The sequence below is a fragment of the Hippocampus zosterae genome, chromosome 3 (assembly GCF_025434085.1).
Source record: "Hippocampus zosterae strain Florida chromosome 3, ASM2543408v3, whole genome shotgun sequence".
NCBI classification, from domain to species: domain Eukaryota; kingdom Metazoa; phylum Chordata; class Actinopteri; order Syngnathiformes; family Syngnathidae; genus Hippocampus; species Hippocampus zosterae.
In genome coordinates, this window is record NC_067453.1 from 25,370,678 (window position 1) to 25,388,536 (window position 17,859).

Below are 17,859 nucleotides of genomic sequence, written 5' to 3' on the forward strand. Positions count from 1 at the left end.
AATTCAAGCTCAGTATTGATGTTCGAACAAGTAAGCCGTGCAAGAATAAAGTCATAAAGTTACTGCGGCTGACACGTTACACGTGTATTCTTGTGACGTAAGGAGAATAACGTTTGGAGTAGGGGCGGCTGCTGGTCATTCAAATCACGTTCAGCGTCGACTGTGTGAAAGTGCCGTGGCGGCGCGAGCGTGAAAGGGAAGAATGTCGTGTCAGTGGCTTGTGATATATCGCTGATTCTGCAGAAAAGATGAAGGGATTCTAGCACATATTTAGCATTTAAATGTACATACAGCAGTTTTGTCTTTTTTTTTCTCCTTGAGAGTGTGGGGGGGCGGGGGGGGTGGGGCTTTTACGGGAAGCTGAGCTTCCCTTGCAGTCTCAGAGCAATCGCCACTCATTTGTAATACTGCGAGAAAAAAGGAAAGGGTTGGAATAAATAATTTGAACAGGTAACTGCACAAGGACCATGAGAGTCCTTACCTTTGGTATCAGATTTACAAATTAGCGTCCGTAGTAAAATTAGAACGTGGCCCTAAAACTCCCTGAATTATGTGGACCATGCCTGCAGAAAAAAAAGCATCAAAGTTATACTTTATAGGAAAAAAATGCAGGCTCCTCTGTGCACAGCTTTCATTTAGCGAGCCAACCGTGTCTTTTGTAGAAGACATTTGTAATGAGTCGCGTGTTTGTCTACCTTGTTGAGATAAGCCAGCATATTGGGCATTGTGGTTATTAGAATCGCCTGGTATGCTTTTAAAGAGGCGTAACACCTCAGCAGATTTGGACTCGGGCGCCGTACACACACGATTCAGCGCAGCACTAATACTTTTTTCCTGATAAGGAATTACACCCCGGCTATTGTTTGTTGCTCATGCATCAGCTGGCTGGCCAACGGTGGCGTGTGTGTGGGAGTCTGTGATTGGAAAGCTCTCAAATGGCGTCGGTTTGAATATGAGACATACACAGAAACATCCAAACTAGTAATTGAGCACCTATCCCGGCTCATGATCAAATTTAAAAGATTATCACTGGCTCTTGAAGCTTTTTGTGCGTGATCTTAACTGAAATCGGCTGAGTGGAGCGATTGCGAAAGCAAATGTAGCGAGAAGTAATTAGGAAGCAACCATGAAGCTCAAGTTGTTGTCAGACTAAAATCAAACAGCAACTGATTGTATGTCGAGTGTGTGAAGTCATTCAACACAAAAAAAAAATGACAAGGAGAAAAGTTTGCAACCACAAAGTAGCTAGCTAGCATCATCTAACAGTTAACATTGCGTTGTCTGTTACTTCTTCTACTCTTTGTATTTTACGTCAGTCTCCGATGCTGTGTGGCACCGTGCTGCGATTGTTTCCTCATCCTGTGTTGACACACATTTAAAAAATCTGTTATGATGATAAATATCACTTTATATGATGGAACCTTAGAAACCAAATACAATATGCTCAGTGAAGCTAGTTGGATTGATTTCAAGTTCACATCATGAAACATTTTTCTCCATTGGAAATATTGTCAATTGAAATAAGCGGTTCCAAGGTCTTCATGCCATCATACAAAGTAAAAACCTTTAGCAAGGGTACAAACAGACGTACAGTTTGAAGTAACAGTTTGGCAGCATTACATGTTGTGTTGGCCCTAGCTTGAATTGCGCCATGTCTGACATTGAATTCTTTGGAGGGGTTTTGTGGCACATTTTGATGGTTTCAGTTTCAACTTTAGCAGTGTTCAACGTTTAAGGTTTCTCTGTATTTTTTTTACTTTTTTTTCTAATCAATCCCTTTATAATCATACTCCGGTTATAAAGCTAATAAAAGCCGCCAGTCGGGGTACCTGAGTAAAATTATATTCTATAGCTGGACAGGTTCCCCTGACTGCTTTGACATCTCTTTCATTCCGGTTAATGGAAGGAGAACTTAAGGGTGAGAGAAGCTAATGTCCTTCATAATTTCATTTTCATTGAGCGGGGAATTGGGAGCTTAGAGGAGGCTAAAAAGAGTCCATTGCCCCTACCGCTTCACCTAAAAAAAGGAAAGTGGACCTTTTGTGGAGCGATGTGACGAAAAATAATTATTTACCCAGCGGCGAGGTACGGTATGCGCCATGGAAGTCGGAAGAGTGCGCCATGGAAGTTGGAGGAGTGTGCATCATTTGCTTCGACATAAATATGAATGAGTGGCTGGCAACCATGAGATTGATGACCATCTGTGTTTTGAAGCCCGCTCATGAACTACATCACACACACACACACACACACACACACACACACAAACACACACAAACACACACACACACACATATATATATCTATATGCATGCACAACGACAGAGCTGCCATGTTACAAGGTAGCTTAGCAACACAGCAGAGCCCAGAATAACCAAGCGGGCCACGACGAAGGCGAGATATGTGAGATCTAAACGGTGGTAGTGCCGACGTTCTGTGCAATCGTGTGCGTGTGGGAGGGAGGGTGGCTGGGGTTAAGAGTGCTTCACTCACGTTGACACTCCTTGCAGCAGGCGCCCTTCACATAGGCCGGCAGTGTGCCCGCCGGGCACTGAGGAGGTGGGCAGGAGATGGCCTCGCATTGAACCGTGCCGTTCTGCCGGAGAAAAACAAGACCACGCATTATTTTTTACCATTATTTTTTTTAAACCCAATTTTTCCAATGCAATTTGATGGGCATCAATTATATGCGGATTTTCTCTACTCACAAGACGGCAGTTTTTTTGTCAATATTGAAGTACCCTTTGTTCGTGAAAAATTAAAAAGATTTTTTTACAAATTCTAGACATTAAAAAATGCACTGATTAAAAACGGAAAACAATTAGTATGAAATGTAGTTTATTTTAATTGTGCACAAAATGACCCAGGCAGTGATGGCCAAGCAGGCGTGTCATAACTAATTGACATGTTGAGTTGGGTGTGTCTTAACCTCCACGGCAGAGGCTCTGTCGAACCCCTGGGGTTCAATCGAACCCAGGTTAAGAACCACTGCTTTAGGTTAATTAACCTTAGGTTAATGAGTGAGAGCCCCGCACTGCTTTTCCTTGAACGGGCCGCTCTGAACAACCTTTCATTATTTTTTTATTTGCTCGGATTCTTCAGCCGAGATGTGCAACAGATTCCTTCAGTTCTTTATTGATAAGGTCTCTACAGCTAGGATTCCGGTCCCAAATACCGCATCTGACCCCTCTGTCCATGTTCCTTGTTCAGCTGTCCTAAATTCTTTTGATACTGTGTCCTTGGCGCTTTTGGAGGATGTAGTTCGCCAGACGAAGCCATCTGGCTCCCCTTGCGACTCTCTTCCCCCACGCTTCTTTCAGGAGGTTCTCCCGAGTGTTGGTGCATCGGTCTTGGATATCATCAACAGCAGCCTTTCTTCTGGTGTAGTTCCCCAACAGTTTAAACATGCTGTGGTCCAACCCTTGATCAAGAAACCTGGTCTTGATCCAGATGAGCTGTCAAGTTACAGACCCATTTCCAAACTGCCTTTCATTTCCAAAATTCTGGAAAAAGTGGTGCACATGCAGTTGAAACTTTTCTTGGATGAACATAACATCTTGGAGGTCTTCCAGTCAGGTTTCAAGACGATGCATAGCACGGAGTCAGCCCTGTTACGCGTTTCTAATGACATCCTCCTGGCAAATGACTCTGGAGACCACGTGTGTCTGGTTTTATTGGACTTAACTGCAGCATTTGATACAGTGGATCACAGTATTCTGCTGACTCGTTTGCAGCACTTGGTGGGCATTGGCGGGAGTGCTCTTGATTGGTTTAGGTCCTATCTAGCTGACAGGACCTTTTGTGTCAGCCTTGGCTGCTCTGAATCACGCACTGCTCCCCTGTCATGTGGTGTTCCACAGGGCTCAATTCTGGGGCCTCTGCTGTTCTCGCTGTATCTGCTCCCATTGGGTTCCATCTTAAGGAAACATGGTATTCCTTTCCACTGCTATGCAGATGACTGCCAGATCTATGTCCCACTGAGCAAGAAAGACACCTTCTCATTAAGGCCACTCCTATCCTGTCTGGAAGAAATCAAAACCTGGATGGCACAAAATTTCTTGAAGTTCAACGAAAAGAAGACAGAGGTGATATTGTTTGGCCCCAGTGGACCTTGTACATTCCATCCTGTAGACTTGGGCCCCCTATCTCCTTATCTGAAATCAACGGTCTCAAACTTGGGACTTAAACTGGACAGTGATTTCAAACTCGATCGGCAAATTGGTGCCGTTGTTAAATCCAGCTTCTTTCACCTTAGACAGCTGGCCAAAATAAAACCTTTCCTCTCACATGAACACTTTGAGACAGTAATTCATGCCTTTGTCACATCCCGGCTCGATTACTGCAACGCCCTGTACTTTGGAGTCAGCCAGTCCTCCATCAAGCGCCTTCAGCTGGTACAGAATGCCGCTGCTCGCCTCTTGACTGGTACTCGTAAGAGGGAGCATATAACTCCTACTTTGGCATCCCTTCACTGGCTCCCCATTCATTTTAGAATTATTTTTAAGATCCTCCTCTTTGTTTTCAAATCTCTGAATAATCTCGCGCCACCTTACCTCTCTGAGCTCATACGCCCCTACACCCCTGCCCGGCGCCTCAGGTCTGTGGACCAGTCTTTGCTAGACGTACCAAGAACTAAACTGAGGCTCAGAGGGGATCGAGCCTTTTCTGTTGCTGGTCCATCTCTCTGGAATGACCTCCCACTGAACATTCGGCAAGCCTCCTCGCTGCCCATCTTTAAATCCCTCCTCAAAACTCACTTGTATTCTTTGGCTTTTGACTCAGCATGACTTAGATTTGCTATTGGTTTTACTGCTTGGTGCTTTCTACCGCCTTATTACTTATTACTTATTACTGATTCGTCTTACTGTTTATTGTATATGTTAAATCGCTCCATGTACAGCACTTTGTATGCAGCGATGGCTGTTTGAAAGTGCTCTATAAATACTGTTGACTTGACTTGACTTGACTTGACTTTTATTTGGTGTGTTCCTCTTTTTAAAGAAGCTCCCCAACACACCATACATTTGATTGTTTGGGTTACTTTTTCTCCGTATCACGAGATGAGAGGTGCATTTTTGACAAAGGCAAAGGCGGACGCACTTAATTTTCAAAACAAAACTTCTCTTTGCGAATATCAGTGATGCTAAAAAAGCATTATGGTGGACATTTTTTTTTTTTTACCCCTGCACGCCTGGTTTTCATGGGATCTAATGAAGTTTTACCTGATTTTGGGGGGTGGGGGTTTCTTTTCCTTTTTATTTCCCCCACAATGCATTTCAACAGGCAGATTTTCTGCCGGGTGGTCCACTGTCCTCTTAAGTAAATAAAGATGCTTTACTTTCGATGTGAAAATTGCTTTGTGATGTCGATTTGAATTTGACCCCTCAAGGCACCCCTGTATTAATAATAAATCATCTGTATAGCGATTGTTTAATATAGTAGCTCATTTTATAGCTGACAGTAGATTGAAAGCGTCACTGGCATATATAATTTCATTCAATAATATCTCCAATTTTCACTGAGCCTGTAATTAGCCTCGCCTCTACGGCTGAAGACCCCGCGACAGCAGCATCTATGAACCCGCTTCCCATAATTGATAACATCTTCTTGCTCGACCTTTGCATTTGAAAAGGTCACTCCTAATTGCGGCGCGACGGGTAAACAAATCCCGGCTAATTCCTTAATTCTCGACCGATGCGACCGTTCCCGGGGTACGAAGCAATTCCATTGGCAGAACGGACGAAACAAACCCCTGATGATGATTACGTCTGTCAGGAGCAATTAGGTGAGCGGCGTGTAGAGATGTGTGATTTCCTCGTTTGGAGCATGCAGGCTAAGGCAACTCAGGAGCTCATTGATTTAGTTTCATCATCTGAAGCTGAGAAGAGTGACAGGGGGTGAAATGTTGGCTGAAGTGCTAGAAGCGCCACATCGCCAACTGCTTATACAGTAATTCTCTTTTTTTTGCCAATTTTTCACACTTGCCGCAGCGCAAAGTAGACCCTTAAGAAGGTTGGAGCGGTATTAAGTGTCGTTGTTGATGCGTGTAATCTGGCAAGCGATGTGGAGGTTTGTAATACAGCATCGATGCTGGGGTAGCTAAGGCAACCACGTGTGAATAAAATGTGGTAATGATAACAAAATACGATAAAAGACAAGACAATACTGCTCGCCCCCAACCCGTCCAATACGCTTGATGAGCGGGGGAGCAAAGCACACAAGCTGTTTGTGAATATTTGTCCATCCATTCGGTTTCTATCGTGTGTGTCCTCATTTGAGTCGTAGGAGTCCCGTAGCCTTTTCCGTCTGATTTTGGGGCGAGAGAAGCAGAGGACACCTTTGACTGGCTGCCAGCGCATCGCAAGACACATTCGGCAAAACAAGCAGTCAGGCTCACATTTATACCGATGGACAATTTAGAGCCAGTATTGAACCTAACAAGCATTTTTGGGGCAAGGTAGGAAAAGCTGGAGTACTCACAGAAAGCCCACTCAAACATGAGGCGCAAACTCCACACAAAATAAAATATCTGTCAGATTCCAAAATAAATAGAACTGACTCTTTTTGTGCGGACTGGTACCAAATGCCCAATGGTGCCCTGCGATTGGCTGGCAACCGATTCAGGGTGTGCCCCGCCTACTGCCCGAAGACAGCTGGGATAGGCTCCAGCACCCCCCGCGACCCTAGTGAGGATCAAGCGGCTCGGAAGATGAATGAATGAATGAATGAATGAATGGTACCAAATGACCCACGGACCTGTACCGCTCCGCGGCGCGAGATTTGGGGACCGCTGCTCTCGCCCATCAATGGCTTGAGATTGAATAGACGGCGCCTCTGCTAGTTGCAGACAGGTAATGCTCTGCATTTTCACGTCAGGTAATGCGCTGCATTTTCACGTCAGTTGTGTCAAGAGACGAATAAAATGAAACATCCGACACAAGTTTAAGAAACTCACACATATCCTTTCAGTAAGGATATTGCTTGGTCATCAACACACACGATGACAGGCGCATCGTTCCAAACGAGAATGAACACTCTGGCACTTAATTAAAACTTCCCAACACATGTGTTGGGTATGGATACAAACACAATAGACTGGTGAACATGCGAAGGGCTCACCGTGCAGGTGCAGTTCCTGCAGCCATCTGTCCAGCCCTCGTCTTCTCGGTAGACCACACCATTGACGCTGCAGGTCCTCTCACAATAGCAACCGTCCAGCCCATTCATCTTCTCCTCCGCCTTGGACAGCTGCTCAGGCCAGGGAAAGACAAAAACGAGATGGAGACAAGAGTTCTCGGCCATGGCTGCATTGACATGCAGGTCAAGGTGCCCCGCTCGTACCGATGAGATGAAGAGAAAGAATAGGCACAGAGGGAAATGTTGCTGCCTAGTCTTCCCGCCTCCATTCACATCCACATCTGCATGTGTATATGGTATAAATAGTATCAGTCATGTACGGAATTTTGCTACATACACAGTTGTAGATGGCACTCTCAATTGCTTATTTATTGATACTTTTAACGGATACTGTTTTGGCTAAATATATTTTCTGCTGATTATTATTGCTGCTATTTATGTACACATCTGTATATATAGTATTTTGTATGCATAGGCAATGGTATACTGTCTAATATTTTGAAATTCATGCTGCCATATGTACTTCTGTTGTCATTCTGTTGAGTAACATTGCCCATTGTTGATATTTCGGGATTTTATGCGGCATCGATCGGCGTACTTTGACGGCCATTTACGCTGCAGTTGTCGGTTCCATTTTGATCTACATTCGGAAGAGGTCAAATTGCCATCTGGGAAGATCCGATTTTTTTTTTTCTCCTAAAAACACCACTAAGTGCAAATCCAGCCTGTGTGTCTTCATTTGTATGAAGACTGAAAAAGTAAAGCATCAGACACATTAAAACACCTTAATCAGCCCGTTGATTCGAACGCTAATGCCGTGAAAGTTAATGCATCTCACGCCTTCGCCAAGAGTAAGAATGTCCGGTAAAGCAGATTAGAGTTTTGCAGCAAATATGAGCTTTGACCTCATGGAAATACATTTCCTCACGGTGCGCAAATTCCCTGCAGGCGTTCCGGGGGAGAATGGACAAAACTCGGCATGCCCTTGAACTCTAACCTTTTATTGAATCGTAACGTCGGTGTCGAAGGAAGTATTCGTTCGACATTTGGAAAGTCTCCCTCCAGGCACGTACAAGAGGACAAAGAGAATAATGCCCACGGCCGTGGCCTCAGTGGAAGCACTGGACTTTGTAGATACCCTGGCTGACCGTGCCCTGTACATTACCTTACTGGATGTTTTAGCGAGGATATCCTGCAGCTCCATGATCTTCTGTACAAGTCCGTGGAAATCATTGCAGGTTGGACATGCTAAATAAGGAGAGAAAATGCGGTCTTAATGGTGGTAATACATTAATTGGCGTGCACGAAATAGTAATTAGTGTGCCCAAATAAGTAGTTTGTGTGCACAAATTAGTTGTTTGTGTGCACAAAGTAGTTCCCCCCGCCCTCAAAAGTCATGTTTGGGGCTCCATAGTTATGAATACACAACAAAGTGTAAATAAGACATTTGACTTTTTAATACATTGCTAAAACAGTACATTTGAGCAAGTCTGGTTTGTTGAAAATGCATCGGTGGGAACTTCAACTTTGTCAGGCTGTCAGCATCAAAGGTAAGTGTGTCGATTCAGCCTTTGAAAAGTCGTCCGATAGCACGGCTAAACGCAGGCACGAAGAAAAGTCAAGTTAACCGCAACCGTCGTCACATGCTGCGAAGTCAAACTTCAAAAATAAAAGCTTGCAACGGTTGTTGTGCTGATGTCCGAGTCTTATTTGGAAGGCGTGGTTTATTTGATTTAGCTCTTGCTATCGGCCCAATTTTCTGATACCGGACCGATGATTGTGACGTTATTTTTTATTTTTTTTAATCGTGCATCTCTACATTTTATATATTATTCAATTCATAATGTGCGCAAGTGTGACCCTCAGATACTCATTCATACTAACTCACTCTGAATTCATTTCAAGTGATTGATACAGGGAAAGAGGGCCTAGGAAGCACTCACTTCTATTCAGGTCCGGACACTGGGAGATATATCCTTGTGGCATTACCACAATTTCAACATCCTGCATCACCCCCTGAAAACACACACACAAACACACAGGCTCACACACACAGAATATATGTGAGCCCAGTGAAGTAAAAGTGATAGCAATAAGAGAAATGTGTTTTCCCCACTCTGGAGCGTGAGATAATAATAAAGCCTCCGAGGAAAAATCATCACCACAGCGGGAGGTTAAGTGACAGCGACAATGGTTGCAAATTCTATTTCACCACTTTGATTCTATTGATTGCTGTCCACCCTCCGTCCAAACTCTGGAAATATGTGTTTGCAGCCACAGGAGCAATGACAGTCCATCTCTGTGATAATCATCCATCTATCCATTTTTTGTCGTGTTTTTGTTCTCATTCGGGTGTCGCGCATTTGAAATTTTTGCCCGATTAATTCGTATTGGAATCAGAACTACATGGACCAATGATTTTGAACCTTTCAAGTCAGTAATTTGAGAAATTGTGAGTCTGTGGGAAGGTTTAGGCCCCCCAAAAAGCAATTAGCATGTTTGAAGGCTAATCAACACAGCAATTCCAAACGGGTCCTCACACCAGTGTGATCATGTTAATAATTTACTTGTATTTTCAGCAAAGAAGCACAGACTGAAATTTTGCAAAATCTTCTTCTACGCATTTGCATTAATTAGGGAGCGCGTGTTAAAAAGGAAATAATTGGCTCTAGGCAAGCCCGTCGGGGCTCAAGAAACTCATGCAGAGATTGTATGGTGACCTCCAACAATTCACGAAATAACACATCAACATACAATCACAATTCATCAGGGTTCTGTGACAACATTGCTACTTGTCTAGACGTCTTTGCCTTAATTTCATTTATAAAGATGCAATTAATTATTGCTTTAGGGGACATTGTGGTGAAATATCCGAATTTGCACATTCCGATTTGATATTTTGCTCTGATTAAAAACAACACAGTAGCTCACCAGTTATTTAGTACCTGAGTCATTTTGAGAGAAATAATCTTTAAATTACTAAAAGGAGTTCAATGCAATTTCAAAGAGTTGGGTTAAAAAATATATATATACATACACACACTGTATAATGCTTTAAAACTGCACTTTTTAAATTTATTTTTAATTTAATTGAAAGATGTTTGTTGTTTTTTTCTTTTTCTTCTTTCTTCTTTCTACATACATTCTTGCTGCTGGAGGCTGTAAATTTCCCCAGTGTGGGATGAATAAAGGATATCTTATCTTATCTTATCTTATTTAAAATATACCGACTAGGTCTGACTTACTCTTGGCATAATTTGTGTGCAGCAGCATAACAGCTAAACGCTCCTTCACCATGTTTGCTTTCAATACTTACTAAATCTACTTTAATTATAGTCAAGTAATTATGTGGGGGACTACTTATATATACGATCCTAAAGTAACACTACTCTTAATTGAGTACAAATTGTGACTACTCTACCCACCTCTGATTATTTCCACGCATTTAATTGACGAAAAAGCCGGCCCTGGTATTTATACTGCTTTTAAAAACCAAATGTGAGGAAATCCTACATGCACACGCACGCGCACGTACACGCACACACACACACACACACACACACACACACATACACACACACAAAAAGAATCTGCGTATCTCCAAAACATGACGAAAACGTGGTGAGCAGGCACGCGGCTGACTTGTCAAACGCACATTCACTGTCAGAGAGATTAAAATAGGTATATATAGTGATGATAAAATTCAGCGCTCTTCTGTCAGTGCGTTCAACTCTGTTTCCGTCCTCCATCTGACTTTTGCTTGAGCCGGATTCATTTTTCTCTCATCAATCACGGAAGAACTGAAGCGCCTAATCTTTTTTAGAAATTGATGCCAGCCAACTGTTTTGTGTTTTTTTTTTTTTACAACGGCAAAAGTGCACTGGAGAGGTGGAAAAACAAACTACAATGTTGACAAGGCTCACCGCTCCATAAGCCTCGACATTGCTAGCCTGCAGCGCTGATTGGCTAATCGTTAGTATCCTGCAGAGCTCATTGAATTGAGTTTTGCTCGACTGAGAAACTGCTGCTTAAGGTCATGAAACCAGACAGAGGTCTGCACCTGGGAAATGTGAGCAAACATTCAGCCTTGGCTTCAGTGTGCGGTCCAATCCGAGAGGCTGTCTGTTTGATACAAAATACTATAAAACAAGCCTAATGAGCGCGGTCCGGAGGCTATTCAACGATTTCTCCCGAATCAGCATTACGGAGGTTTGCTGAGGTAATTGCATTGGGTTGCGAAAGGAAACCAACAATGCTGATGGCAGGCAGGGTAACACTCAAATTAAAAATGGCTAAGCCTTGAGAAATGCTGGCAATTAAATCCAACTGCTCCATCATAAGTAACAACCAAACAAGGCAGAGGCGATGTATGAAATGAGATGGAGGCCAGCATTCGGGCTTCACAACTATATGAGTTTTTTATAATACAACATCCACATCGATATCCAGAGTGTGCTTTTCAGCGCTAACCTTAAAGAATCCATGAGCAGCGTTTCTCTGTCCGAGCCAGAAGGAGGCGTCCTCGGGTATGTCCATGTCGGGAGCCTCCACCACCCGCTCGTAGATCCTAAAACAAACACAGAGTGGAATTCATGCAATGGGATTTCCCCCCCCCCCCCCCCCCCCCAGCCCATTATTTCGCAATGGGCTTGCCCTGATCTATGTCTGCATTAAATTGTTTTCCTGGTCCATAGACTCATATTGTAGGTAACATACTGTACTTCCCAGGGGGTAGTGAATATCAAACCGCGAGTGTTGAACTACTCAGAATAGCAACACTTAAGCACCAAGTGATGTGATGTGAAATAACGTGTTGTCAGGGAGCGCTGCTTGGGCATTAAATGCTAACCTGGAGACGCAACATGAGTGACTCAAACCAAGCAACCGGTGCCATCACGCGACAACAGCCCCAGTGGGTCTCATTCACCAACTGTCTTTATTTTGACTAAAAATGCTCTTGGATCAGCTATTCATCTATCCTAACCCTTACAGAACAGACAATGTAATCAACAAGAAGGGCGTCCAGCACTGACAATGGGGCCTAATTTATTTTTTTTGTTTTCGATCAAGCATTAGCAAGTTTTTACAGATGAAAGGTGCTATGAAAATGTATTATGGTGATAGCGGCCACGACTTGCATTACTTTAAATGCGTATGTGACATTTAAATAAAGTTAAAAGTGATGTTCAATGATCAGGGAGCCATTCAAGTGGTCATTTGAATTTTATTTGAACGTATTTTTTGGGGGTGTCTGGAACAGATTAATTGGATTTACATTATTTCCTATGGGAAATATTGCTTTGGTTTTCATTAAGATGCTTTAAGTCAGGTGGACTGACCACAAAAACCAAGGTTTCACTTTACTATTAAGTGACTATTTAAGTTTTTTTATATCAAAAAGATGAGAAACAACTGGTGTTGCCCTTTCCGAAAGAGAAAAGATTGAAGCTGTTGATGTTTCCTTTTAAATGTCTCATTGTGTTTCCACAAAACATCAACTGTTTCTTTTGCATTTGCTTCCCTTACTGCACCCAATGTGGACAAAACCAGGAGCATAAAAAGCAACATATGTATTGAACCACCATTTTTGGCATACCTCACGATGATATATTTACAACAGACCCAGTGAGAGGAACCAGAACCATGTTGGCCGCAGAAAGGCCAAATCCAAGATTCGAAGCCCAAACACCTGAACCCCAGAAATGTGAGGCAGGCCACATTTGCAATTTGCATGCAGCTGTCGTTTTAAATGACGGGAACGTCAATCAAATCAAGAACAGGAGAGATTTGAACCTTTAACCTCAGATCAATGAGGCAAATGTGCTCAATATTTGAAGCGCCGCGCTGCTGCCCTTGAATCATTCTTGGGCAAACTGTCGTTACCTATTGCAGTCGACGTGAAGGACGACATGAGAGGCGCTGACGGCGACAGAGACTTTATGCCACTGGTCGTCAGCCAAGCTGTAGGGGAAAACCTCGGTGTGGGCCTGCAGGCCTTTGGCACGGTAATGGAGGCGCACCTCGCTGCGCTGTCCGCTGCTCTCCAGCTCGAGGAACCTGTCGGGGAGAGAAAAGAATTGCTCCAAAAAGAAGAAAGCGTCTGAACTCAAATGTTCTCAGCGCCGTGCCGATTGGCAAGTGTTTAAAGGTTGATCGACGACGGTAGCCAAGCGGAGCGTATCGACGGCCATCAAGTGCAGCGTCGTTAAAACAGTTGTGCTATTCTCAATGCGACATTTTGATCATTCGTGCCAGCACGAGCAATGAAGACAGCTCATCACCCTCTGCCTTTGACATGTTTCAAAGTCAGCCAAATCCCAATTACCCGAGCCACTATTCTGTTTTGTGAGAAGAGACGGTACAGCTTTACCACTGTGCATTTACAGCTATGGCTCAAAGTCGATTAATAACAAATCAGGGGTCTTGGTATTGACAAAACGGACGCAACAGGTGGTGGTGGATCGAAGCAGCAAACTGTCAGCAGTGCCTCAAGGATGTGGAATTATTTTATGACAACACCTGTAGCAAGGTCACTGGCACAATTTGCCAGTTGTGAATATCTGTGAGGCCGCCAAGGTATCAGAAGGCATGAACAAGCCGTGGGTGAGGCCAGCGAAATGCCCTTGGGCGGGGATGCACGTGTGACTCCAGGAACATGCTCTTTTTTCCCTCGTCCAAGAATAAAGTGTAAAATGTGCCGCTACGACAGCAGGCGCCAGTGTGCTATGTGCTCTCATTTCATTTTCGTTTGAATTTAAAGCAAATTGATGCACTTTTCTGCTACAGACAACAACAAAAAAATGTGAAGGTTATTCTTTGTCATAAATTAATCTACATGTATTTTTCTTTTTTTAATGTTAATAAGGATACAATGTTTTGCAGAGGTTTACTTTTTGACATATGATACTGTTTATAGTCTGCAACGTGGTTATCGGCTTCTTTCATTTCTTCTTCCTCTTCTATTGCGAGACTACTACTGCAGGAACTACTGCAACTACCAACATCATTTCTGGCAGTCTGAATAATTTCTGTCAACATGCTTCCCCTCAAAGGACAGCCTGGGTACTACGTCATGTGATTGTGATCGGTGATGTTGTGCGCTGTTGATCTTGAGCACATCACAATCCATAAAAGCATTCATCACATGCGTGCAGATTTTTTTTTTATTCCTTAACGTGTGTGGACTCTCAGGTTAAAAAAAATCGGTTGAGAGGGTCAAAATTGATATGTGTGTGTGTGTGTATGTGGCTCTAGTATTCAAGAGAATACCAGACATCAGAATCAGAATCAGAATCATCTTTATTGGCCAAGTATGTAGAACACACAAGGAATTTGTCTCCGGTATAACACGCTGCACTAGTATCATCGTAAACAACAAAATCATTGAACCATTTTAGAGTATACCAGTAGTTTTGTAGTACCATTTTGTGGTGCAAGAAGAGTGACTATGTCAGTGACTGTTTAAGGAGTTAATGGCTAGAGGGAAGAAGCTGTTTGAGTGTCTACAGGATTTGGTGCGCATGGATCTGTAGCGTCTGCCTGAGGGGAGTGGCTGAAAAAGGTGGTGGGCAGGGTGCGGGGGATCCAGGAGGATTTTCCGTGCCCTTGTCTTGATTCTTGCAGTGTGCAAGTCCTCAAGAGTGGGTAGGGCGGTGCCAACGATTTTTTCTGCCGTCCTAACTGTCCGTTAGTTACACGCAAGTGTAAAAATGGAGCTGATTCATCTGCAGACCACATCTAGATTTGCTCCCCTGAGGTCATGCATGCACGAATGACGCCAAATTAGTCACCGCCGCACATTCAAAAGAAACCGCGCTGCTTTTTCCGCATGCAAATGTTTCCGGGAAGGCTAATCAATGTCAAAGGTCATTAACAACGCGGCAAGCTCTCTCTTCTCAGGACTGACTTTACTGTACAAACGGGTCATTCGGAGAATTATGCCGGATTGCCGTTGTGATCATCCAACGGCTCAGCTAGCTCAACCTAATGGGAAACATCAGGCCGCTAACTCCGGTTAAGGCCTCATCAGTTTTCCGTGCACGATTACGGGCTCCGTGCATGGCTCGTTGATGAACTGTGAATAATACATTAGCGTACAGGATGATTTGTTCTGTTTACCCGCCCGCCTTGTAAAACATCGAAAAAGGAGTGCCAAATGAAGATATTAAAGCTTCAATCAATATGAAAGCGACTGTGCTGCTTCGTCATGATGTCAGCGAAGTGTTTGTCGCTATTTGACAAGCTACTACCGAGAACAGCAAAACATTATTCCGCCGCGAGAGAAAAGCGAATGCCAACCTGTTTTCCGACTGATGAATGGAGAGGATGACCCCCGAGTTGAGGCGCTCTTGTTTGAGCGTCACCAGCACGCTGAACTCGTTCTTGCCTCTTAGCTTGCGCACGGTTTGTTCCCAGACTTCAGCGGCAGCTTTCACTTGCCGGGAAGAACCTAAGTTGCAAAGCAAAAAACAAACGAGATAGTCTTTGAAGCCCATGTGAAAAGAAAGGAGGCTTGAGAATCCTAACACAAACAGCCGTTGATGCATTTTCTTTACAGTGGTAGCTCTACTTACGAAATTATTTGGTTCTGGAGGAAATTTCTCAACTAGTACATTTTGTAAGTAGAGACGCGTTATCCATGTAAATGCCCTAATCCGTTCCAAGGCCCCTCCAAAATTCAGACATAAATGTTTCCGAAAGCATAAAAATACATCAAAATATTTAGCAAATACATGTTAGAATTAGATTATTGCACAATAAATGAGAGTTGGGCATAATGTAATGAAACAAAGAATAAGAATGATGGTAATTTCATCTTTTACTGTGTCCTCATCATTTTTTTGCACTCTTTAGTTCATGTTCTCTCTCAGAAGTGGTTTTTGCCTGACGTTTTGTAAAGAACCGATCCAAGGAAGTTTGCTTTTGTCGGCTTTTAACAATCCTTCGAAAAAGTCCAAGGCAATCATCAGCATTGTGAGTGATCGCCCCACTGGTGAACACTTTTTCTGGGTGATTCACATTTACATTAAACGATCGGAATGCCTCACGACGCTGCATAGACACACATTGTAGGGTCCCTCTTAGCCAATGGGATGCCAGGAAGATGCTACGTAATAGCCAATGACAGAACAGCTATGTTGCCTTCAGGAAACTCAAAGCAGCGATTAGCAGGCTAACTGTATTTTTTACCTTTTGTATCTTGAAATTTCTTTTGTAACAAGAGGCAATAGTTTCCTCTTGAGGCGTTTCGTAACATGAAAATTCCGTATAAAGATACGTTCGTAAGTAGAGGTACCACTATACTGCTATACTGTTCAGGGTCTTGGGCGAGCGGAAGCCCATCCCAGGTGATAGCGGGCAAAAGGAGGATGTCATCCCAGACTGGTCACTAGTCAGTCACAGGCCAGATAAAAACAGACCGCCATTCACACTGGCACTCAACGGAAATTGAAACTGCCTGTCAAGCAATGAAACCACTTCACCATCCGTGACAACACCATAAACACACTGATTCAATTGCACAATGCCATTCAGAGAGGATCCAAATCAACTGGATCAATACATGCAGAGAGTCCTATCAAGCCAGGTTTAAGAGAAAAAAAAAGAAATGGAAACCTACCAAAATCAAAGCAGTAACAGCACTGAATATGTTTAAGAGTTGCCTTGCCCCACAAAAAAAGAAAACAGCAAAAGCACCGACGCAGTGAATCCTTTGATGTTGCCTGAAATGAGGTGTAGTGAGCTCACATTATTTGTAAGACGTTTTGTGACAAGTGCTTACAATGAATTCTGCGTACATTTTCTTTTTATTGAGCCAAAGTACAAAGCACAGCACCCGATGGTTCATTGTAGTTGATTTCATTCCAGCGAAACAAACGGTCAAGTGAGCTTTGCGTGACTCCCCCGCTGAAATGTGCTAGCGTCAGATCGCGATGGAAAACGCTCAGCAGCTGCGACTGTATTCAAACTTAATGCCCTTCATTTATTATTGAACCAAAAGAAGAAAGTAATTATGGAAAATATCTCATTTTTTTGACACATAACAAAGCGTTGCTCAAACATATTTCCACTGCAATGGCTTGATGTTTTTTTTCGGGAAAATGTGCCGTCGAATGCATTTCTGTGAGGGATTCGCTCAGTATGAATATTTGACACGCCGTTGATTGTGACTATGGAAGAATATGAATTCATAAATGAAAAATCAGTGCGTCGAATTCCCAGCTGGTTAAAAAATATATATTTGTGTTTTTAAAATTAAAAAAACAGGTCATCGCTTCAGTGTAAATACTTGATGCTCTTGATCTCACACACGTTGATAGTGCCTCGGAATAGCGGCAGAGTCACAGAGCGGTTGAGGAGAAGAAGAAGTCAAAGGTGTCGTGGATTTTGTGCGGACAGGTCGTCCTTTTCAGTGCAAGCGCCGTCGCTGGCCTGCTCTTTCCAACCAGCCCATCCAGTTCTTCTACCCCAAATCTATTCCGACTTTTATGCTACTTTAATGGAGACATCAATAAATGATGACGTTTCTCAGAAGCCATCACATCAACGGGTTCGCTTCTAGCCACGAGATGCATGCAAGATGCCCTGGCATTTCGTAAGCGCACCATGGAAGCTCGCGTGGAAGCTTTAGTTGCAGAAGGCGAAAGGAGCCAAATACCACAACTGCAATAAGACAAAAAGAAAATAAGGCATGATGAACAGCACTTTTGTTCGATACAATGG

General features: G+C 43.3%; 1 protein-coding gene across 1 annotated transcript in view; it reads right to left on the reverse strand.

Moving 5' to 3' along the window:
- nell2a (neural EGFL like 2a) overlaps window positions 1-17,859 on the reverse strand; it is an 80,794-nt gene that overhangs the window by 52,995 nt on the left and 9,940 nt on the right. Inside the window, exons 3-9 of the mRNA XM_052060702.1 lie at window positions 15,436-15,586; window positions 13,021-13,194; window positions 11,608-11,704; window positions 9,081-9,153; window positions 8,303-8,385; window positions 7,120-7,248; window positions 2,494-2,596 (exon numbers count right to left, since the gene is read on the reverse strand). Of these exons, the coding sequence (XP_051916662.1) occupies window positions 2,494-2,596; window positions 7,120-7,248; window positions 8,303-8,385; window positions 9,081-9,153; window positions 11,608-11,704; window positions 13,021-13,194; window positions 15,436-15,586 (810 nt within the window). The remainder of the gene's footprint in view (window positions 1-2,493; window positions 2,597-7,119; window positions 7,249-8,302; window positions 8,386-9,080; window positions 9,154-11,607; window positions 11,705-13,020; window positions 13,195-15,435; window positions 15,587-17,859) is intronic.